This window comes from Anser anser (assembly GCF_964211835.1).
Source record: "Anser anser genome assembly, chromosome: 6".
NCBI lineage: Eukaryota > Metazoa > Chordata > Aves > Anseriformes > Anatidae > Anser > Anser anser.
Genome location: NC_139726.1, coordinates 14896305 through 14919844, shown reverse-complemented (window position 1 = coordinate 14919844; position 23540 = coordinate 14896305). Strand labels below are relative to the sequence as shown.

Below are 23540 nucleotides of genomic sequence, written 5' to 3'. Positions count from 1 at the left end.
CTTCTGAATATGTTCTGCATATCCTCTGCCCTCCCAACTACATACCAAAATACAGTTTGCCATGTGCTTCTCCCTTTTGCCTAAAATATCTTCTCTCCTTTCAATCTCTTCTTTTTCTCTAGACCAGTCAACTACAGCTTTAAAAAAAAAATGCTTAGTGTAAGTCAGGTTCTTCTAGACCCCTTCTGGCTGTTATTTGTGTACTCTTCTAACCGTGAGCAGTTGGACCACCTCTTTCTTGGAGTGTAGGGTCTGCACAGAGACTCCAGAAGAGGCTCTGACAGTTCCTATAAAAGTGGTAGGATTACATCATGTTATATCACTTACAATATTGTGTGAAATTTGCTTTCTTCACAGCATCATGACAATATTATTTCATGTTCAATTTGTTGCAAGAGAGGTGATGAAACAGAAGGAAGTGTTAGAGGGGGAATGCTTGGCATTTTAGGATTTCAAAGCATATTACCAGCTTGGATTAATGATCCTTTTGTCATCCCTGGTAAAGCAGGTGTTGTATGTCTGCTTCCTACAGATGTGATAACTGTCTTGTAGAATTAATATGTTGGTACAAGTCTCCGCAGCAGTGTCACTATACTTCAGTGCAGCATCAGCCAGTTCTTGCACAACACATGAAGGGCACTCTCTTGCCCACAGGGAAGAAGGTAGAGGTTGTGTATATATGACATTTTCCTTGACACCTTGATAATGTACCTCAGTTCTAATATGCAGGGCTTGCCAGCACAGGTAAAAGGATAGTTTGGGTCCTAGCCTCCATTAAATTAGTAGGCATTTTTGAGAGCCAAATGGGTATTCCAACTGGGAAACTTCAGATGGGACTCATGGAGTGTTATGTGGATAAGTGGTGGATTGATGCTGCCAGTTAAGTAGATAAGACTTACCTCTTAACAATAACTTGTAGTCACTAGGGATATGGAGTGGGCTTAAACTGGAATTTGCATCTTGAAGTTGCATCTATCTGTATTTTACTTTTTCCTAAAGACATCAATCTCCAGGCAGCAATCAGTTTGTCTCCAGGAACCTCCATTATATGCTAATGTGAGCTAGAAGTGTCTTCAGGAAGATGGTTAGAGCTGTCAGGGGTTATATTATAACTGAATGAGACTTGTGTTGCTATAAAAGATTTGCATTGTAAGGATATATTAGTGAAGCCATTAGCCAAGCCATCCCAGAGTCTGAAATAATGTAATACATTTCATGTGCCACTGTCATTTGGAAAATGGTTGATCTCACTCTTGCATGCTTCACGGTTTTTCAGTGAGGGCCTCTCTTTCTTATCATTGCTTACGCTAACTTTTCCCTGATGAAATGGAAGCAGCAATGTGGTTAGAGAAAGCAACAGGAGAATACAACTAAAATCGTATTGGCCTCTCTGAATACTCATCCAATGTTAACATTAGATTGCCTGAAGACTAGACTAGTCTGGCACTGAGTTGGGGATGTGCAGAAAGGAAACTCCTCTTGTCAGTGTATTTTCATGTCACTCTGAAATGACTGCTTCAGAGTTTCTGAGATTATTTAAGCTACTGGGTTCAACTGGAAAACCCTAAACCATTTGAAACCTCTTGCTATGACAACTTGTCATCTTTCTTTGGTACCACATCTGCAGCTTGTGGGGAGATTCCCAAACTAAAGATTCCTTAATATAAAAAAAGTGAAAATTGCTGACGGGACAACTCAGTGGGAGTTTCTTGGATTTTGTATTTGCTTTTCTTGCTAGTTTGGAACTTCCTGAGGCATTCAGATCTGGAAAGTATATTTGGCAGATGAAACATGGGAGCTAGCAGTATTGTTTGTGTGAATTATTTGTACGTGCCTAAGTGTATGTGTTTGGTAGTATTTTGTCTTATTACACAAGTTAAACAGAATGTGTCTGTTAAAGGAAAAAATGCAATCAGAGGATTAAAAATTGACAGAGATAAGATACCTCTAGAGAGTACCAACATTCATTACAAGAGCAATGAAGGTGCAATTAATCAGGAAATCTGTACCTATCTACTTCCAGCCACGCTAGAAGATTTATTTTTCTGAGTTGGGTTAAAGGGTGGGCAGCAGCTACTGAAGTTGAGTTTCTGGCAGAGAAAATGCAGCAGTATAACCTATCTATCTGATGGCCACCTGGAGCATACCAGCGTGTACAAAGGAAGAAGAAAGCTGACTCAAAAAAGACTTTTTTATACAGACTTCTCCTTTTGATCATTTATCCAGTTGTGTATTAAAATGAATAAACAAAGAGTTTACTGTGAAAAATCTGGAGAGGGCAGGAGGTTGTCATGCTGATCAGCTGTGTGTCATGAGATCTTGGGAGGAATTTGTACTCAGAGATGCTGTAGTGGAGCTGATCCTGTCAGATACACTAGAAAAGGGCTGCAACTTGGACATCTGCCCAAGAGGTTTTACCAGTAAAGACAGTGGAAGAATTCAAGCCTCTGAGATTTAATATAGAGGGGACTGCGAGGGTGGCTATAGACCCCACTGCTGAATAGAAAGCTGAGAGTATGGTACAAACACCGTAGGCTGAATAAATGTCACATAAAGCTGAGAGTTGGATTAGTACTGGAGTTGGATGTGGGTGGTCAATTTTTTGGTTTATGAGTGTACCTGTGCTTTGTTATAATGTTAAATTGTTACTCCTTGCTTGGATTATATAAATAATTTTAATTCCGCAGCAGTTCTGAATGGATATTTGGTTTTCTTTTACATTTAAAGAAATGGAGGAGACATTTCACTTCCATTTGTACTTGCATTTTAGGATATCTTCTAAGGCTATTATCCCTTTTTATTTTCCTTAGTATACATTGCAGATACTCCCCCTGAGTAGAAAAGAACTTGACATCTGACAGGACTAGACCTTAACTAAGGAGGAGCTGCTGTTGTGCAAAAAGCACTCCATCCCTCCTTCCATTTTCAATCTGTGGCATTAGGTGGGCGAGAAGACTGTCATGCCTCCAGATGTCATGTCATCAGACAGCATTGGTAACTTGTTTTAGACTTCTGTGGCTTTAACTACAATTTATTAATTACAAAACATCTTCAGCTTTTAGTCATTAAGTATTAGAAAACTGGTTAATAATGTTTTTGCATTCGGCTGCCCTTTGCTACCGTTTTCACCTGAGTTGCAGTCTACAAATCCATATAAACAATCTGTCTAGATTGCCCAAATACTGTTTTTTTTTTTTATTGCTATTTATTTTTCCCTAAGCACACACATTTTGGCACTGAACTAGCTATAAATTAAACCAAGAACATTGCCCTGAAGAGACTGTATCCTTGAAGATAGTATTGCCATTCATAGCTGGATTTTTTGAAATAAAGCTCAGTGTAATACTTTGTGAGCTAGAAAGAGCATATTTCTTGCCTTTAAAATACTTGCCTCCTGAGTTATCTACAAAAATAGTCAGTGTCTCGAGCACTCTTTTTTCTCATCAAAATAATGTAGATATTGAGCCAACTTCAATAGTGCTTGTATCTTTTATCTAATTTTTCCATCAGACCATCTTTTAGTAAAATGATATGCATTGCATTAATGACAGGAGAGAGCATTGAACTGCAACACGGAGAGGGAATCGGATATAGGGTTTTTTTGGTTATTGCAGGTGATTTGTATGTCTTGCATGCAGTTCTTAGGTTAGGGAGCCCTTACAGTGCAGAGACCCAGGTTACATATTGCTGAATATTGGGGCTTATCTGGCATTTTTTAGTTAATGTATTTGATAGTGAGGGGAAGGAAAACTGCTACCTAGGATGCTACAACGTAGAATGACAAAATGATGGTTATAAAGGTTTACAAAAGCGGTTTTTCCACCCAAGGGGAATAAGAACAAATGTATGAGACTGTATGGGAATGGCTGTGATAAGAAAATGAGAGCAGTAAAGAACGAAGAGCTGCTGCTGCTGCGCAACAGTGAAAGGATCCCCTTTTTGAACAGCTCTGTGCAAGTTACACAAGGTTAAATTGCAGCTCCATCACTGTCATTCATGCAGGCTGCAGTAATTTTTTCCTCAGTAGTGACTACAGTACAGTAATTTTATTATTTTTTTAAAAGTTGGATAAGTCTCTTTGAAGCTGATGCAATTAGCAGCTGTGCGAAATGGAGATCTCTGATAACCAGAAGGAAAGCCTACTGTGGTGTGGGCTATCTTGTAGGCCTGCCAAGTGACCTGACCTTGAGCTGAAAGGTTTTATCAGTCAGCATGACCAAAGCACAATGGAAGCAAAATACTGCTGGTAAACATTTTTTTTTTTTTTTGGTCTGGCAAGAAGCACCTCAATATGCTTTTTTCAGTCCCATATGAAAAATAGGGACATACGTATTTTAAATGGATCATTGATGTGTGTGGCTCCATACTTTGCTTCCTATGCATTGCTGCTCTGATTTAGTCATGCTTTAAGTGGGAAAGGGAAAGATGAACATGTCCATCTACAGAAATCCATGGAGACAAAATAAAGGGTACACAAATACTCGTGTGTACATTTGCAGCTCGCATTTAAGAAGAGAGACCGTGCAAAAGACAGAGTCTTAAGTTGCTTAGGGAACTTGAGTGTATTAGTGAGTTACCATGTTTAACGGTGCCTTGCATGTGAGCAGCAGTAACTGTTGGTGTGCTTTTACCTCACAGCAAGTTCATGGTAACAGCCTTTCACTTAAACCTTAATGAAAAAGCAATAATCTCAGACACTAATCATGAGTTAGTGATGAGAAGCATTTCACTGACCGGAGTCAGTCCACCTAGTCCCACTTTGTATTTCATGTTGCATTTACACAGGGAGGATTACTGTTTTTACTGGTTATGTACTCATTGCTCACGTAGTACTTGGCTTTTCTTTTGTTGCTCTAGTTCCCCAGTTTGAAACCAGGTGTAGCTATGTGAAAGCTACACTTGAAGAGTTTTTGGCTTGGAGCAGCGGACAACCTTCTTGTCTCTCTGGACCATTCAGTTGTTTCGAGTACTCCAAATATTGGGCTTATGCTGACTACAAGTACATTGCCAGGGTATTCGAAGACAAGGCGGAAATTTTCCAGGTAAAGCATTCATATTATCTCTTACTAGCTTAATCATTGCAAATTACCTAGTGTAGCTTCTGCGATCCCCTTTGCCCATTTTTTAAAAAAAAATTTGAAATGAAAGCTGTTGGTTCTCAGGCTAGTGCCATATGGCAGCCGGCCAAATTTCTGGGTCTCCTTATATGCCTAAAAACAACGCTGTATGTAACAAAAACAACTGCCAGCTTGGCAGCACTCCCCATTTAGCAGTGCATCATTCTGTGACTGGAGGGAGGACTTTGAGAGCAGGCTCGGGGAGCCATAATCAAATGTGCGACCGCTGCTGCCGAACATCTTCCCTGCACCTCTGCTGAATGCATGGAAGCGAGGAAGGAAAAGGGTGATGAGATGACAGGCGGGCCTGGCATGTTGTGAATTCTGAGTCTGCAGGATTACTATACCTTGATTGTCCATAGAGGCAGTAAAAAGAAATGAAGTAACCTGTCCATGGAAGTACATAATCTGGGGTAGTTTCCTTAGGACACCTAACTGGAATATTTTCTTTCACTTTTCCTGTGGGTAGATTGGTTCATCTACATTCCAGCTACTAATCCTTGCAAATTGTAAGAGGGCAAAATTAAGGATAGCTATACAAAGTTGTATTTTATCAAAAGAGATGAAGAAAGAATAGTAAATGAAGCCTTATTCATTTCTATGCTTTCAAATGTGAAGATGGAATCATAATTCTCTACAAACACTGTATCATTGGGATGACAAGGAGCCCAAACTGATAAGCCCCTTCAAATTAATTATTTTCTCAGAAAGTGTTTCACATGCTCCTTATATATTTTTTATTCTTTTATACCAGCAAAATCAGTATTTTTCAGTACTGTCTTTTTTCAGACTGTCTCATTTTCCTTTGTTCTGTGGTTGGGCAGCAAGGTTTGGGCATGGGGACCACTTTGCCTTTCCTTTTCCCCTCCCTCCTGGAGCACGCTGAACACACTGGGTATTGTTCTTCAAACTCATTTTGGAGCTCCAGGCATGTTTCAGGGTCCCCCAGATTTGAGTGACTTCATCTGTCTGTGGTCCTTCCTTGGCCTTCTCTTTCTGCCTCAACAGACAGCATTTTCCTCTGTTTTGTGGCACAAGACCACGAGGATAATAGCAGCTCAGAAGACCTGAATAGCCTGCTGCTTCGTTCGGTCAATAAAAGCACAGTCAAAGGAAAAAACCATTTTCCTACCTCCTTCTTCCCCTTGCCCCCATTCAAGTACAAAATTGAGGCTCCAGGAATTGCATATCTGTGCAGGTATCACGCCACAACCTCATCACCTGACCTGTAACAAGCAACAGAGTGTACTGTAATTTTAGAATAGACACACGTAATGGTTATGCCACGGATTTTTTTTAAGCAGAATCTGGGAAGGAAAAAATCGATGGTGTTATGCAAGCAAATATGGTATATGTCATCTGCTGATTTTACAGGCATGGGAGTGAAATACATCAGTCAGTTCCAGACTCATGGATTTTGAAACACTGCTACACAATTTATACAAGCCAAAAGAATTCTTTGTAGAAATTCTCTTCCACTCTTGTGTGAATTTGATGATAACCCCTTTTTTCATTTTAGATTTTATTTAGATTTACGTAAGGTGACTTGAAGGGGAAAAGAAGGCCAACTGCACTGTTATTTATAGTGATTAATAGGGCCATTTAGAAGTTGTTTGAAATTTAGATTGCACTGTTTATCATTTACAGTTGTGTGGGCTAAGGTAATGATTCCATTATTCTAATCTATGAGCAGTATCTAGCATCTTACATTTTTTGTTCAGTTGATATTTCATTACAGAATTTGAGATATAAATCAGAAGGAAGATATATGCGTGAAGTTTAAATAGAAATGAGACCTTTTAAAGTGACATACGGGTACAAATTAACTTCATTATAAGCAGCAAATGAAATAAATATAATTCACAAGTAATGTGCCATCTGTTATGGTTGGAACACCTTTTAGAGCGTTTCTTCTTGCTGTGGCTTTTTATTGTAGGAAAGGAGCCCACTATGACAAGATTTCAGAAATCCTACCAGTTCCTTTTCAGTTCATTGGTTAAAAACTATCTTACCCATAATCATTTCAACTATTTACTACAGTTGAAGCATTTTCAAAAAGTTCTTTTAAATCTAATATTGATTATGTGTGCTTTCTTTCCACTTAAATTGTAACAAAATACAAAAACTATTTAGGTGTGAGATTAAAGTGTAGAGATGGTATTACGCTTAACTTTATCACTGAAATGGTTGTATTGGATTTTAAATTTTATGGCTGCTGAAATCTATAGGAGCAACTCTTTCTTTTTGATTTTTTGCTGCTTTTGACAAATGTTTATATTAGACATGCATTTTTTTTTCAGATGATATCTTTAAAATCAATACCTCTGAAATTTAAAATCTTTAGCAACACCTAATTTTTGGGAATGCTGAGAATCATTTTGAGTCATAAAATGAGACTCTAATACAGAGTCATGGTGAAGTTACCCTTATAATAATATCTAGCTGTAGTTTTCCTCATTCATAGACCTTAAAAAGTGCTGGTCATCCACCTATCTGCAAGCAGCTAGCTTACATACTTAAATTAGGAGGCTAGACTCCTATCTTCTGTTTATAGATGGTGGAAAAAGAGAGACTTCTCCAAGGGGAAGCTGAGAGTGCTATGACAAGAGCAGGAACCAAACTTAGATTAGATTCCTAAAGGTAGGTGAGGTGAATGAACCTTAAAGTGCTTTACTAAACAGAGCAAATATCATTCATAACCTTCCTTTTCAAGATGGAAAAAATAAAGCTCAGAGATGAAGTGATTTACTTGAGACCATCAGGAAGCCAGGAACTGAATCTGTTTCCTAAAGCTCAGTCTGGGGCTCCAGCCAGAAGGCACCAGTGTCTCTGGCTGGCATACCTCAAATGTTTTCCAGTGATCAGGCCCTGCAGGTTGCAGGGTGAGAGAAAGAAGGGAAAGCTTTATCCAAGCTATACAGAGTCACCCTGCAAAACCTGGTCAGGGAATCAATGTACTAGGAAGCTCTGGAATCATATTCACAATAGACACGTGCCTGTTCTGCCTTTTCTCCCCATGTAATTGAATTGTTTTACATTCACTGCCTCCACAGTTACAAAGGCAGGAGAAGAATGTGTCTTCTAAAATGATAACTTAAAAAAAACAACATACCACTGGGTCAGAGATGGGGTAAAGTCTGTGTTTCCAGAATACATGAAGAAAGTTGAGACAGGAGCAGAGAGACAGGCAGCAAGTGTGCCATGTGGATTATCAAATTGGATTTAAAAAGGAATGGGAATTTTTTCTTCCTTTCTTCCTTTATTTTTTTTAAGTGCCACATAGCAGAATTTTTCAAACATAAATTCTGAGTTTGGCTGGATGATTAAGAGTAGAGAATGGCAAAAAAAAAAAAAAAAAAAAGGTTTGAAAAGCAGGAAAAGAAGCCATGTGTGGCCATGAAGTAGTTGGGCAGTCCTACAGAACAAACAGGTACCTTGCAATACGGAAGGCTGGGATGAGAAATGGAGACAGATCTGGGAGGCTGTGTAGTGAGAAAAAGAAGAAAGTCAGCAGAAGAAGTGCTCCTAGAGAGGAGAATTTTGGAGGAAGGTGTAAAGGTTGTGCATGCAGGAACCCCTACCGAGGAGCAGCAGCTGAAGTAGGCAGAGGAACTGGGGGGTGGAGGCAGAACACAGGAGACTCAGAACTGAACATTGGATTTGAAGATTTGAATCAGTGTAACAGCTTACATAAATAACATTTTTATTGCTGTAGGATATAAGGTGGTCTGACTTTGGTTTTCCTGGAAGAAGTGGAAAAGAGAGCACACTGTGGATTGGTTCTGAAGGAGCAAACACTCCCTGCCATTTGGACTCCTATGGCTGCAATTTAGTGTTGCAAGTACAAGGAAGGTAACAAATACTTACACATACAGCAAATATGGAGGGAAGTTACAATGTGCTATAAAGTTAGTTTTGTACTCTTGAATATTAATTATAGATCCTGAAAATTTTAATTTTTTGAGCTCTGAGTGATTGAAGAGCATCAGAACTGTTTTATAGGCAGAATTTAGGGGGTTGGAGTTTGACTGGAGCGTGAAGGTAAGATGTAATTTTATTTTCTTCAGTTAGATGGAGCTCATTCCTGGTCTGTGTGGTCCAATATTAAACATTTTAATCTTCCTAGTAGTTATGAATTCAGGAAGTTGGAATTAGGAGATAAAGAGTTAAAAATAAAAAGCCTGGAAACAAAATGGAAGTAAGCTACTTTAGCCTTTATGCCATTCTCTGTGCAAGAGCTTCTAATAGCCTGCTACAATTAATTTAAAGGGGGACTATCAGGATGGGAGCAGCCAGCTGTGAGCAAAGTTAAAAGGAACATTTAAGGCTCCAAACTCATTTGGGGGACATGTGGCTTTGTTGCTCTTTCTTTTCCTGCTTACCACTGTCTTTTTTATTCCATTTTTTTTTTCTGCTTTCCTTGCACATTGTCCTCATTTTTTTTTTCAATCTATGATTACTAGAGTAACGCTAGAGTAACAAAACAGGCTGCATGCATTTTTTAGGTTTGATAGTACATGGTGGAAGGAGTAACTTGCCAGTAGAATTTTAATGTGATTAATTACTCTGACACATTTTATAAAACAGTTAAATCATGATCATCTTGCGATTAATTTGCAGGATGGGGAGGCAGGCAGGCAGGCTTCTTTTCTGGGCGTTGGCACAGGTTGACCGGCTTTAAGGCCCGAGGCAAGTTAATGTGTCATCATCTTATCTATAAGAAGGGTAATTCTGTTTTGCTCTCAGGCTGGTTTTCATTCAACCTTTGTAAACAGCCTTCACATCCTTGGGTGAATGTGCAGCAGACGCCCTGGAAGCCCCCCTCAGAACTGCACTTCTTGCTGCAACCAGTCCCATAGACTGTACCTCATCAGTAAGCATGAGGCATTGAAGTCCAGGGTCTTAAATGTATTTATGAGATTTCTACTCAATGAAAACCATGAGATTTTCATGCTTAAATATCTTCTAAGGATCCACCTAAATACTGGGTGTGCTAATTAAGTATAGTAATCTAGGCCCAGTACCTGCCATTCCTTTTTGATCCCTACCTTTAGGTGTCGAACTCCAGCCGGAGTTCCAGCATTACGTTGCAATTTTGCCTGCCTTCCCAAGACACTCCCTCCTGCTCTGGTAGAACAAAATCTTTGTTCCTCTCGGGGAAAGAAGAATCCTAAAGCCTTTGCATGGCCTGAAAAGACAAAGTTGTTTTCCTCTTCAGAGCAAAGCCTATAAATAGACCACAAACCTATACAAGCTTGTGCGTCCTGTGCTTCTTCAGAGCAGAAAGATTCCCTTTTGAGACTCACAAACAAGACAGGCTTTGTAACAGAAAATAAGCTTATGCTGAACTTAAATAGATTTGCCTTTGCAGGAAAGCCAGGGACCACTCCTTAGCCCTTTGTTGCTATCTTGAATTTCCTCCTTGCATCCCTTGGGCTTCCTAATATGTTGCTTCATGATACTGCTTTGTCATGAGCCTGCAGGATTAACCCATGAGCCTCCCAACCTAGTTATTTGATGCCTCTTTGGAGGTCTAGCTTGGAGGGCAAAGTCAAATTCCAGTAGGGCTCAGGTTCCAGGTGAACTGTTTTTTTGTGTTTGCACCCAGCAGTAGCTTTGGTAATTACCAAGAAACGTCAGCGACCTATGGCACTTCCATCTGTGCCTATCTCTGCAGTTCTGGCTACCCTGCCATTCCTGTCTCTTCTGTTCCTGTGCCATTTGGCTGCCTTTCTCCCATTTTCAGATCGGTGACTTAGAACTGACAACCAAGTGCACTATGCAAAAAGCAAGTACCACGAAAAGGGACAAAAAGGAAAGATCTAGCAAGAGTCAGAAATAGAGCTGCACAAATTGTCCAAATGTGCTGCAAAGTTACTGCCTTTACTTTTCAGGTGCTTAGTGCAGGGGTTACTGCTGTACTGATTGTCTGGCACTTCTTAAATGTAACAAATTTTCCCTTTGTATATTCCTTTCTGGTTATTTCCATTACCTGAAGTACTGCCCTATAAATTTTCAATTTCTAAATAACGTGTACCTGCTAAGACATTTAATTTATAGTACCCATAAAACTGGCACCACCACTTTTGGCCTATCCTTTTTTCTGTCTGTGATCTGGTCTATGTAAGTGAAATAGAGACACTAGCTGAGTTTTACTAAGAATGAGGGGTTTGGAGCCAACGTAAGTACCAAACATGGTGATAGGAAACTGAAGAACACATCCATACGCCTTTACTGTTGCCGTTGTAAACAAAAACACTCTCCTTTTAAAACAAACGTGGGTACAGCAGCTATTCATTCAGTGAATGAACGTATGCTGTCCCTAATGAAATTATTTTCCCTGGTTTGTAGAACAAATTCTAATGCTCTCTGAGCATCTGTAAATGCCACACGTTGCTTTGTAGAAAGGAGGAAGGAGGAACCAGATGGGAGAGCTTTTTTTTAAAAAAAAATCATTTTATCTGCCTTTTAAAAATAATCGGTGAGAAACTGTAAATCTTCTCAGTTGAAAAATTAAAAAGTGGAATATTTTAAAAACACTTTTAGTAGACAGCCTGTAAGCAAGCACTGCCTATGTTCTCACTGCGTAGGAGATTCACACAGCGAGGCAGATCTATGTTTTATTGAAAACCTTGCTACTGCCTTTAGTTCTTTGCTGTAACTGACATGCACTGAATACATTTTTATCTTCTTTCTATTTTCAGGAAGAGATGGCACCTCTTCCCACCTGGTGACACCAGTTTCCTTTATCCCACCAGGATTCCTTATGAGGAATCCAGTGTATTCAGCAAAGTCAACATTGCCAAGCCTGATCTGAAACGCTTTCCTGAGTTTAGGAACACAACAGCCCACGTGGTTACACTCAGTCCAGGCCAGGTACCATTCCTATATGAGCTTTATGTTACTTGAAAGATGCTAGTAATTTATTTAACTGGCTAACTAAAGGCTAGGAAGTTTTAACAAATTGTGGTATTTTCCTTCCCCAACGTTCTGCACTCAGGTTTAATAAGGTAGATCTCTCAGCATGAAAAGTTTCTTCACTTCCAGCTATTTTACTAGATTTTTTGTGCAAAACACACAAACATTTGGAGAGTTAGTTCGATAGTTCTATCAAATATATAACAGTTCTTGCAATCACCTCCAAGTTGTTTTTAAACTTTCTTCAACAGTACTCTAACCTGTCTACTCTGAAAACAGTATGTTGCATAAAAGTGTATGTGATTAATGAGGATGTAGAGCCAGCAAAGGAACTCAGATGTTGATAGTGAAGAGTAACTTTCACCACGGAGCACTGGCCTAACTTGTTGCTTTAGTAGCAGAGCATTATAATGATGATACTTGCCTTTAAAGCACATACCACCCAGAGGTTTCATGGTGCTTTACAAGGATGTGAGGATATTACTAACCCCATTTTACTGAGAAAATTCAGTTACAAGTGCCTGGCTTATAGTCACGGTAGTACAGCAGTATGAGAATAGGACTCAGGACTCTTAATTCCTAGTCTCTTGTTGTAGATAGCGTCCTCTTTTATTCAATCAACATGGACTGTATTTAGAGTAAATTACCCTTTTTCATTTGTTTAGCGGTACATGTCCTTGTAAAGCACTCCTCTGCATCTCAAAGTGTCAGGCTATTCCAAAGGAGTTTTGCAGTGTGCATTGCTCTGGCTGTGTAAGGTGGTAGAGTTGCTGCTTTTAGCATCTTTTCACCATCCTCCTGCCAGATGTTGTCACCTCTTCTGATCCACCAGCCTAGCGACTTTGTGTTCCCTCACCCATAGCTGGCAAACCCAGCTGTCTTCAACTGTTTAAAGAACAGATTTTTGTTAATCCAGCTAATTTTGGTGATGCATAGTGAGGAACGCTCCTGTGAGCTGGGGAGGTGTCAGACTGGAGCAGGATAGTAGCTTCCAGCAAGAGGATCCTGTCTGTCGACTGGGATCAGTGTGTTCTTCTGCTGGTACAGTTGCAAATGGAGGGGAGTCTGTGATCAAGTTGCATTGGATGCACTATGTTTTACTCCTAGTCATACTCCTGAAGCAAAATGCTTAGTTTTGCCACCTGCACTTTGTAAGGTAACAGTGTTCAATAATATAAAGCACCAAGAACACATTTTTACTATTGGTAAAAATGCCACGTCCATTCAGCATTGCATTATCCATGATCCCCAATGCTATTTCAATTTATAATCTCCTTTGGAATGATCAAGTGTGGTAGTGAACCTTTAATATGATCTTAATTTTAATTAGGCTTAAAGCAATTACAAATTAATCTTGCTAGGAATAAAGATCTTGAGCCAGCTCAGTAATACACGTCCCCTGCATTTCCATGAAGGAGATGCTGTTTGGATTTGGGGGGAGAAAGTAACGTAGGTAGCGATGGAACAGTGTGGTATTGCCTTCACCCATTTTATCAGTGCCTTTTGGGTGATACTGTGATCTCACGCAGAAGCTGATGGGGCATCTGGCTGGGGACTGCTGCTGTTTGACGGAGAGGAAGGAATGACCTAGAACTCCTTTGTTAAGGAGCAAGAGGATCCCTAAATAATAACAATCTTGATACAAGCTTAGCAGTCGCTTCCACACAGAACACATACAATTGCTTCAGAATTTGCAGCCAGCTTTATTTTGTGGTAGTTTGTAGCATCTCCTTCCCAGAGGGTATGCAGAACATTTTGGATTAGATATTGTAACAATGAAGGGATGAAAAATAAAGACAAAGGTGTTCTTAGGTATTCAGGAGAGCAACTGCATGTAAGGTGATTGCAGCTTTGAATATCAAAAACTTAGTGTGTCTAATGCCACCTTCTGGTCATTTTTTGCTACAAGCCGTTTTTCTACACCCCTTTAAGGCTTTAAAGCAGTATTCCTTCGCATAACATTGTACCAGTGTATAACGTGCACTTCATTTGCGACCTTCTTGCCTTTTCACTACTTTCGCTGTGTACCTCAGAGGTGAATCTCTTGTGAATTTAAGTAATCAGCTGTTACTTCAGGTTTTATAAGGGTATGTTCTCTACTTGACCATTGGCTGTGGGATGAATTTCCACAGGGGTTTTAATGCAACTTCTGGTTACACATTAATGTCCTCAATACAAATTATAATGTTAGGTAACTAAATTTTTGAGAATTTACAAGCTCAAGTTGTGTCACACAAATGCAGAGGCTCCTTGTAAACATATGGACCTGGTCCCCTATGTAATTGTGGCAAGGCTGAATGGGAAGCATGGAGCAGGAGGTTAACTGCTGGTGGATTTGCACTCACTGAACTAGCAAGTTTTCACCCAAAGCATTTGTCTTCTGTTTTATTTGCTCATAAGTTCTACAATATTTTTAGTAATACCTCAATTGTTGTCACAACTATGCAGATACTAATTAAAAGACTGCAAATGGAGCAAAACACATCTGTTCTATTATCCTCCACCCTTTACTTTTCCTCAGCCCTCTGCGAAAAGTGCTAAGAGAATTAGGGGAAGAGCCAGTACCCTCAGCTTAAACCCTGTCCTGGACAGATGTCCTGTCTGTCACTGGTGAGAAGAGCCTGGCACCTCCACCAGGTGATTCATCCTCCCTGTCGTATACAGTTAGTGTTCTGCCAGAGCATTCATCCCATCTTATACTTCTGCACAGGCTATAAAAGGAGCCTATGCACATAGAGGCTTAACTTTTTGATAATTAAAAAACAGAGATGAATCCTACCTGAAAACACTGTGTGTTTGTAAGGCATCTCAGTTTTTCAAAGTCAGTGATCATTCTCTCCTTTGCCCCCTGTCTCAGCAACTTCTTGCTTCCTTTCTGCTCGCTAACCTAATTGTTCTTAGTCCATATAACTAGAAAACAGTAAAAAGATTAGCTGCCATCAGCTCTAGACACCGAAGGTGTGAGGAAAGGCCTAGCTGAGCTAGTCTGAGAGGCACTTTGAGGTTGAGAAGGGCGCATTTGTCCACACTTAAAAACATTAGAAAAAAATACATTGTTTTGCTATTACCTGTCACTGTGAACTTCTGCTCAGAACCTTGCTGCCCCTGCATTTGCTTGCCTGCCTTCTGAAAGGCTACAGAAACGTCTCAGTCCCAGCCGGTATCCACAGCTACAGTTACCACAGCTGCCAGTTCCAGGCTCTGCTCTCCCACTGGTTCCCTAAGCGTCTCCCAGTCCCTCACCCAGCTCCTTACGGACACAGTGTGGGGACAGCCCCATTCCCTGTCTGCACACCGTGCTTCTCCCCAGGGCAGAACCTGCATTTCTGCCACCAGCAGCCCTGGACTCTATGTTTCAGCAGGTGGAAAGACACCAGAGCAGCAGGGAAGGAGGAGGCAGGGTAAGGACATCCCTCCCAGCACAGGCTGGGACGGGGCACAGGGTGGCAGCACTTCTGAGGAGTCATCCTCACTGCTGCTGCTGCCAAACCTCAGCGTGGGGTTTGCAGAGAGAGGAGAGCAGGGCTGGTTATGTGTTTTGTGGTGTTTATGTTCCACTGCTGGGTTTGCAAGTGGCTCTGGAGTTTGTTTCGTTTCTCTCCTTTTCCTCCCATCACACATGCATCCTTTGTTGCTCCTTTTTCTTGGGCATTTACGCAAATATCTTTTTTAATGAGCAGGAATTTCTAGGTATAATATTTCACTTCAGGGTATGCTCTTTTTTGAAGCAATTCCACCTTTGCCCTACCTTTGCACTGTATCAAGTTAATCACGTCCATTGAGAATTTAAACCTGTTCTGTTCTCTGTGCTGTACAAGTCTTCAGCATTGCTCCACTTACTCTCCCAACTGTTCTCTTGATTTTTTTCCCCCTCCTCTTAGAGTCTAGAATTTCATTTTTATCTTTTGAGACTTCTGTCCTACTTTGACTTCATCGGCTATATTTGTCTATCACTAGGCTAAATATTAGCATTACCTGATTGGTTGCTGTTTAGATTGGTATCTTCCCAACCCACGAAGCTAGATACACTCTGTAGAAAACAGGCTAACACCAAATTATTTCATAGCTTGGAACAATTCTGACCTGCTTTTGCACCTTGCATTTTCCCCTGTGAAATGTTTGCTGCATTTTTTTCCCCCACTGTGTTTTATTTTCACATTTCCTATCTGAGTGTAGTTTCAAATGTAGTTAAATTGTGCCCTATATTCATAAATAGAAAAGTCTGCTTGGTTTTGTTGTGGAATGGATAGTTGTTTTTTCCGCCTAGCTTTGCAAAGCTAGAAGAATGCCACTCTACTTCTCTCTGCTGGCGTATTGTTTTGTCTTTGCTAGTTCAGCTGCTCCCTTGCCAGCTTTGGTTTTTTGGTTTTAATTCCTTTTTTCTGTTTCTCCATCTTGCTTCAAATTTTAGCCCTTTTGCATTTTGATAATTTCAATTTTCTTGCTGCCATAAATCCTTATCTTAACAAGCATAAGCTTACTAAAAAAATAAAAGACGGAGAGCAAGTAGCTTTATGGTATCTGTTTTGCCTCTTACAGTCACAGCTCTGTAGTTCCTCTATAAAATCACATCAGCAAATAGTGCCAGCTGCAGCAATGCACAACTTCACAGTTACCCTTACCTTGCTGGCAAGTGAAGTCTGATTAATTTCGCAGAGCTACTTCCTCCTCTTTGGTTTGAAAAGACTGGACTAGCTGGGGGGCTTGTATTTTCCTCCTAGCCATACCTGATCTTTCCAAAGCAACTGTCTCCACATTGCACGTAAGTCATGCTAAGCTAGCAGCTTCCACTCCTGATTTCCATCTTGGTTTTTCCAGGTAGGCACTCTTACTGAAAGATTTATACACTTGCCTTATTTCGTCTCCTGCTTTTATTCCCTTGCTGCATAGTCTCTGCACCATACCCCATTCTATCAGGTTTTCTTCCACTTCTCCAGCATTTTACAAACACTCTTCCCAGGAGAGTCTTTCAGTAAGGACCCAGTTGTGGGAAACAGGTACTTACTCTAGACGCTATACCACCTTCTAACATATAACAATATTTTCCAGGCTTCAGCGTTATACCTTGTCATTTGGATGGCACCGAGATTCTTAAACAATGGGTGTAGTGCAAGATCCCCTATTAAGAAGGGTCTTTGTTTTTTATATGATTCTGTTGACAGAACGTGAGCAAACACTTGCTAACACAGTCCCATTGCAGCTAATGCAGCTATGCTCTTGATTGAAAGTGTATGTTTGCATGATGAAAGCACTACTCTGAAACTTGCTCTGAATAGAACTATGCTTTTGCTTCAGTCTGTGTAGGGTTTAATACACTTTTAGATGTAAGAACTGATCAGTGATATTTGTTAAATACCATCCCCCCCACAATCTTATCTGCAACACGCTGACATTTGTGAATCCTGAGCTCCATACCAATGGATGTGCAGTGTTTGTTTTTGCATCTATGTGCACACCCACACCTGCAAAACTGCGTACTTTCTACTATTCTCCCTTTCAGTTCTGACTTTTTAGTGTCTTGTTTGGCAGCGTGACTGCTTGATGTTCAACTCTGTAGCTAAATCCTGCCTTGGTAGAGGGGACATCTCAAAGCTGAGAAAGCGTTCCAGATAACTAGATATCACACTAAGCAGTGTGAGCCATTGGTAGTAGATTGAAACATAGCTAATTGCTTTTGATGTTTGCAACCACATGTCTAATAAAGCAATGCATTTCATTTGTTCAAAAGGAGGCTTGGACTGTGCCATCAGTGGCACAGTTTGTCCCCTTTCTCTCAGTTCCTTCTTTCTGTTTTCTACGCTGTACTGGATTAAAATACAATTTCCAAATGCTTTTGACCTTTACATAGACTGTACTTTTTCCCTCCCTTAAATTGAAAACCTGCGGAGAGCATTTCTGCCTGTAGCCCAAAACTGGGCTATAAGCATTTGCAGGACTAGTGCTACGGTCACTGTTTCCTTCACAGACATTTTCTCATTAGCGATGTTTTGATATAATGAATCACAAGGCTACCTAGCTAGCAGGACATTCTTTTCAGTAATCTGCGTGCAACAAGAAAAAAATTGGCTGTGATTCAGATACAGATCATTGCTTCACTTTCCCCATTCTGAAGTGTGTATTTTTATCCATCTCCGACCATTTTCATTCCCTGTCAAAAACCATCTTTTATGCTTTTCTTGATAGCTCTATGTTAATCTAATGTTCAGTAATCTGAAAAGCTTGTACTATATCATCAAAACAACATTAATGTCTTTGTACCGTAAAAGCCATGGGTTAGAATCAATTTTATGTCACAGCTATCATCCTGATATAGTTGTAAAGCTCTGATCTGAACTAGATTGTCATGATTTCTGGGACATCTTCTTTTAAAAGCCTATCTACTAAAAGCGACAAGTTTAATACAGGTAATTATTTACCAGAATTGAAGCTACGTGTTCTTAATCACCTAAATTAGTATTAGGATACCTACTTCTGGGGGAAGCCAGCTGGCAGTCCTTCTAGAGGAACTGGGAAGCCTGTTCAATTGCAGTGTCCACAAAAGACTGCTTGCTTGGCTGAGACTTTCTCTCAAGCCCTGCTCTACATCAACACCAGCTCCAGTCCCTTTGTACAGCTGGACCTTGCTTATCTGGAGCAGTTAAAAGGTTACTGTCCTGCTTTATATGAGAAGATTTTGGATGAGAGGAAGTTCTGGATCATGTCCACTTCTTACATAATAGTATTTGATACAAGGGGAGTAGCAAAGGGACATCTAAGTCTTGAGGAAAGGCTGTTTAGAAGAAACAAAGATCATCTCCCACCTCCTACTTCTATTCTTTGCCTCATTCTGCCTCTGCATCCCACGCTAATTTGGATAAATCAGCTGAGCTTTCCTCTCAGCCTTCTGCTAGCATCCTAACGCAATGTTTCTGATTCCAGGTCCTGCTTGTTCCAAGGCACTGGTGGCACTACGTGGAATCCGTCGACCCCATCACTGTCAGCATAAACTCATGGATTGAACTGGTATTTTCCTTTTTATATCATGGTGCTGTAGCATTTCCATGTGTGCATGCATTATAAAAAGTAGGAAAGCTGATATAATCCTGTCCCAGATCTGATGACCCCATGAGCCAATTTGAGTGGTTTCAGTGTGCTCTTACATTTACATAGCTTCTTTTATCCTCAGGGATAGCAGATAACTTTGCAGACTTGCACATTCTACTAGCATCATTTGTCAGCCACCACTAAAATGCAGCTATGCTTTGCCACTGGCACGTTTGATTAAAGTTTTTATTTTCTAGAGAAAGCAGAAGGGAGAAAAGAAAAGCATCTCTGACAAAAACCATGACAAGGACATGACCTAGACAGAGGAGTGATTCCGCTCAGAACTCAAGCTGTATTTCCTACTCAGCTGTATGGAGTAGGATCTTTTGCAAGGATTAAGGTTGAAGCATTTTGTCCCTTGCCCATCTGGTTCAGCCCTATCAGGTTTGCTGTATTCAGCAGCTGGTAAGGGAAGAGCCCTTGTGGTTACAGTTTTCCTGAAGAACCAAGGCTCCAGATCTAAAGCACCAGTTCAGTCATATGCAAGTTTACCTCAATCAGGCAAACAAACGCAAGCTAAACTTCTCATGTCTGATTTCTCAGGGACTAACCAACATTGTGCTGAATAGGGAATGACAAACAGCAGCTTCATCTCAAACACATGCTTACATGCAAAGCCAAATTAGAATTTAAATCAGATTAATGTGATAGAAAGGGGGTGGCAGAGGATGTTTGAATTTTCATTTCTCTGTGATAGTTTTGATTTGCCTGGAGTTGGATTTTTCTCATGTATTTAATTAATTTTCTTTCCCCCGGGCTCTGATTTTTCTTGCTCTCCCAGTATATATGGGATGGTTCCAGGGATATCATCTCAATGCTACAGAAGGTTTTCTAATTCAAATTACTTCTTCATTAATCCTAGCTTAATATTAAAAAGGCCCTTTGAATTGGCATTTGAAAGCTGCCTCACTAAAATGAGTATTGCATTTTTTTGCACCTTTATTAGACTGGAAATCTGCAGGGGGATGAACACATGCGTTCAGCTGCCGTTCAGACTACACAATACATTTCTCATACCGACATCAAACCAAGCCTTTGCAGAGCAGAGGCAAACTTGGGTATTTTCCTCATGGAGAAGTTTTGCAGATGAGACTGCATATGTAAAAAGGACAGCAGGCCCATAGTCTGTACTGACCTCGTACACAGTCCTGAGTCTAGTGCCAGAGAAAGCACCAGCAATATAACAGAGCAACCATTTAAGCCTGCCTTAAATTTGAGCAGCCTTTGAAGTAACTTCACCCCATGTTCCTGAAGACCCCCACACTTGCACCCTAAGTTGTACCTCACAAATTTCCCCCCCACTGGAGGAGCAGGTCAGAACTGGATCAGTTGTGCTGGGCAAATAGCTCCCACGTGGCTGGGTTGTATATAACCTGTTTGGGTTTTTCGTAGCTGGGAAAAAAAAAAGTGGAGCTAAGCTCCATGGCCTTTCTGGTCATAAAAGTCTTGGTGAAGTGACAGATCTTGTTGGTGACAGCAAGTGCAGACAGTTGTGTATAGATGGCACGATCTGCAGAGAAGTGTTTGCTGGATTTTGTTAATGAATGACCCCTACCCCACCCCCCCAAAAAAGAGATATGAAAAGCAACCATTAACAAATACAACCATTGCAACTCAGGTGAAAGTTCCTTACAGATGATGGTGGCAGCACTTTGGTGTTGGGCAGCACATCTATGAAAATTCTGACACAGATGCTGAGAAACAATATTGAGACTATTTCCATTACCAAATCAAGCAGTTCTTGCTTGCAGCTGTTACCAGCTGCTTTCATATTGACAGATGTGAATCATGCCAACATTTATAGTCCTAGGGAAACCATTAATTATATTGGCAAGCCTTTAGAGTAGAAGTTTAATTTGTTTTCAGCTGGATGTGAGCTGCTCAAAGCACTCCATGCTTCTTAACATTCTCATGCAATCAGTACAACCCTGTTATCCATCAGACCAGGATGAATCCCAGGAGTGCAACACCCTAAATAATAATTTCCACACTTAAATAAACTGAGTGTTTTGGGGACTTTTTATATAAGGCCATTAGTAAGCAAAGCATCCACAGCTACGCTTTCCCTTGCTTCTATCCCAAATTCTGCTTGGGGATCCAGATGAATTACTGCCTTCAACACTCTACTACCAAGATGCATGGCTTGCTTGACATGTTCCCTGAAGCCACAATTAGGCAATGCACTGTTGTGTGTTGACTAGTTTACATCCTTCTTCCAAAACCTGTGTGTCTAAGTATCTCAACGAAACCAAATTTATGTATCCACTCCTAGGCATCTGTCGCTGAAATAACTAAACTACCCATCTTGTTCAGAGAGTCTTATTTTCTCCTTTCACGTACAAGAAATCCAGTTGGGGGGAAAGCAAACTAAAATAGGTCCTATAAAGTTTATTTCTGCCATTCCAGACTAACTGGTACCCAGTTACCCAAGGGGATGATGGAGGAAGTGAGGGCCTAAAACCAAGAGCTAGTTACTAATTTAGTTGTTAGTTTGGCAGGAGAGCTTTCATAGCAAATGCATTTTTCCTTTCTGCTTACATTTAAAACTGCAGTAGTATGTTAACTTCTGTTACTATCACATGATAAAATGTTTCCTGAATTTTAAGCCTCACTTTTGCTTATCTCCAGACCTCACGTAGTTGCTGCTTTGCTGTAACATCCTTAGGTTAAATACTTAAATAGACATAATATGTAGATCTATAAAATTTTCTGTGTACTTTCATGGTCCTTCTAGTCCTAAGGAGTCTTATAAATACATATATTAATTAAATGCTAACATTGCTTTGTAATTTCAAGCACTAGATTCAATTAAAAGAACACTAATAAGGAAAAAGATTATATACACACTAGAATCTATTCTTTTTTTTTTGCAAATCCTTATCTGCATGAGTAGTCACATCAAAGCCTGGGCTGTTACTCATGTAAGCTCTGTATGCATGAGTAGGAGCTTCAGAAGTCCAAAACCTTCTGCCCACTTTACATACATGAGTATGGCTTTCCAGCTAAGGCATCTGTTTAGTTCTTGCCAAGATCTTCCAACTTCCTATAGCAATTTAAGTGCTAACCTGTCTCCAAACACTTCGTTCCCTTGAGGCAGGATGCAGATCATGAAGCCCGTGTAGAAGAAGCAATAACTCGAACGCTGGTATGTGCCATAAAATCAGCAGAAAACCCCAGTGATGAAGATATCTGGCTAAATCCCACAGAGGTAAGCACTCTTGCTCCATTATAGCAGTGATAGTATAGAATTACTGACATTTTGCTTAATTCTTTCTGCTACCTGAAAGAAAATTTTTAAATTCCTTCCCCTTAAGTAGGAAAAATAATCCATGGAAGATAATCATGCAACACTGAACTGAAACATTCCTCCTTTTAACCGAGTACATTTTGGGTGTTTTCTTAGGTTGAGGCAACATCCCATGAAATCAATCTCCAGTACCTGAATAAAGCAGTGTCTGCATATTTCAAGTGTCAAAAGACAAGCGTATCAGAGCAGACACGTCCCAGTAGCACTGAAACAGAGCGAGTGACGAGCGCCTCACAAAAAAGGAGGAAAAAGCAAGTTGGCTGGGAACCAGAGGGCTGCAAATTACTAACCCACGAATTTGGCTTTTCAACATTTAAAGCAGAAAAGTTCCAGAAAATACCTTTTGGGCCTCACCTCATTCAAGTTCTACCGCAGTCTCAAGAAACAAGCTCAACGGGTGCAGTTGAAAGTGACTATAGAGATCTTCCCCATGAAAATGAAGGAGGACATTTTGGAAAATTACACTGCACCAGGAAGCAATTGGCAATGAGTAATGACTGCGAAACGCCTGCAAATCAAATGGATTCAGACGGCAGTCCAAATGCCTCCCAAACAGCCCTTTCTACCAATGATTTGCTAGACTGTTTGGTTAATCCACATGTCATCAGCTTAGTGGCTCAGCTGCTGCTGGAGAGAGCAGGAGTTTAATGCTCAAGTGCTTTATCATATTTGAAATAAAGAAGTCAAATAACAGCCTTGTTCTGGCTGTTTAAGGTTGGTAATAATTGAATGTTTTACTTTTGTTTCAAATACTTTTTAAAATGTAGACAAACACAGCTAATGGTTAAGTGGCAAAATGAAGTAGAGCTAAAATTATAATTGAATAATGGGGAGTAGGAAGAGAAAGGTGTGTCAGAGTTCCTCAATGTTACAAACAATGTACAGTTATAATTCCACCTTGTTGTGTGAATGGGTGGTTTAGCACATTGTACAGCTCTGAGCATCAGTGAATCATCTGTTGCTCTGTGCAAGCCCATACATCAGTGGCTCAAACTGGAAGCCAGAGAGCAGCCCCAGGTCCCAAGGGGGACAAACAGAGGGGTGAAGTGGAGGGAGGCAGTTTAATTGCTCTGGGGCAGCCATGCAGAAACAAGCAGGCTGCACATTTCAGGAGG

At 40.4% G+C, this 23540-nt stretch overlaps 1 protein-coding gene across 3 annotated transcripts in view; it reads left to right on the top strand.

The window, feature by feature from the left end:
- Positions 1-23150, top strand: part of HSPBAP1 (HSPB1 associated protein 1) — a 35437-nt gene extending 12287 nt beyond the window's left edge. For all 3 annotated transcript variants that reach the window (XM_083841454.1, XM_083841455.1, XM_083841456.1), the window contains exons 3-8: positions 4858-5042; positions 8833-8969; positions 11822-11993; positions 18954-19037; positions 22216-22326; positions 22522-23150. In XM_083841454.1, coding sequence (XP_083697580.1) covers positions 4858-5042; positions 8833-8969; positions 11822-11993; positions 18954-19037; positions 22216-22326; positions 22522-23073 — 1241 coding nt within the window. In that variant the 3' untranslated portion in view covers positions 23074-23150. The remainder of the gene's footprint in view (positions 1-4857; positions 5043-8832; positions 8970-11821; positions 11994-18953; positions 19038-22215; positions 22327-22521) is intronic.
- Positions 23151-23540: the final 390 nt, after the last annotated feature.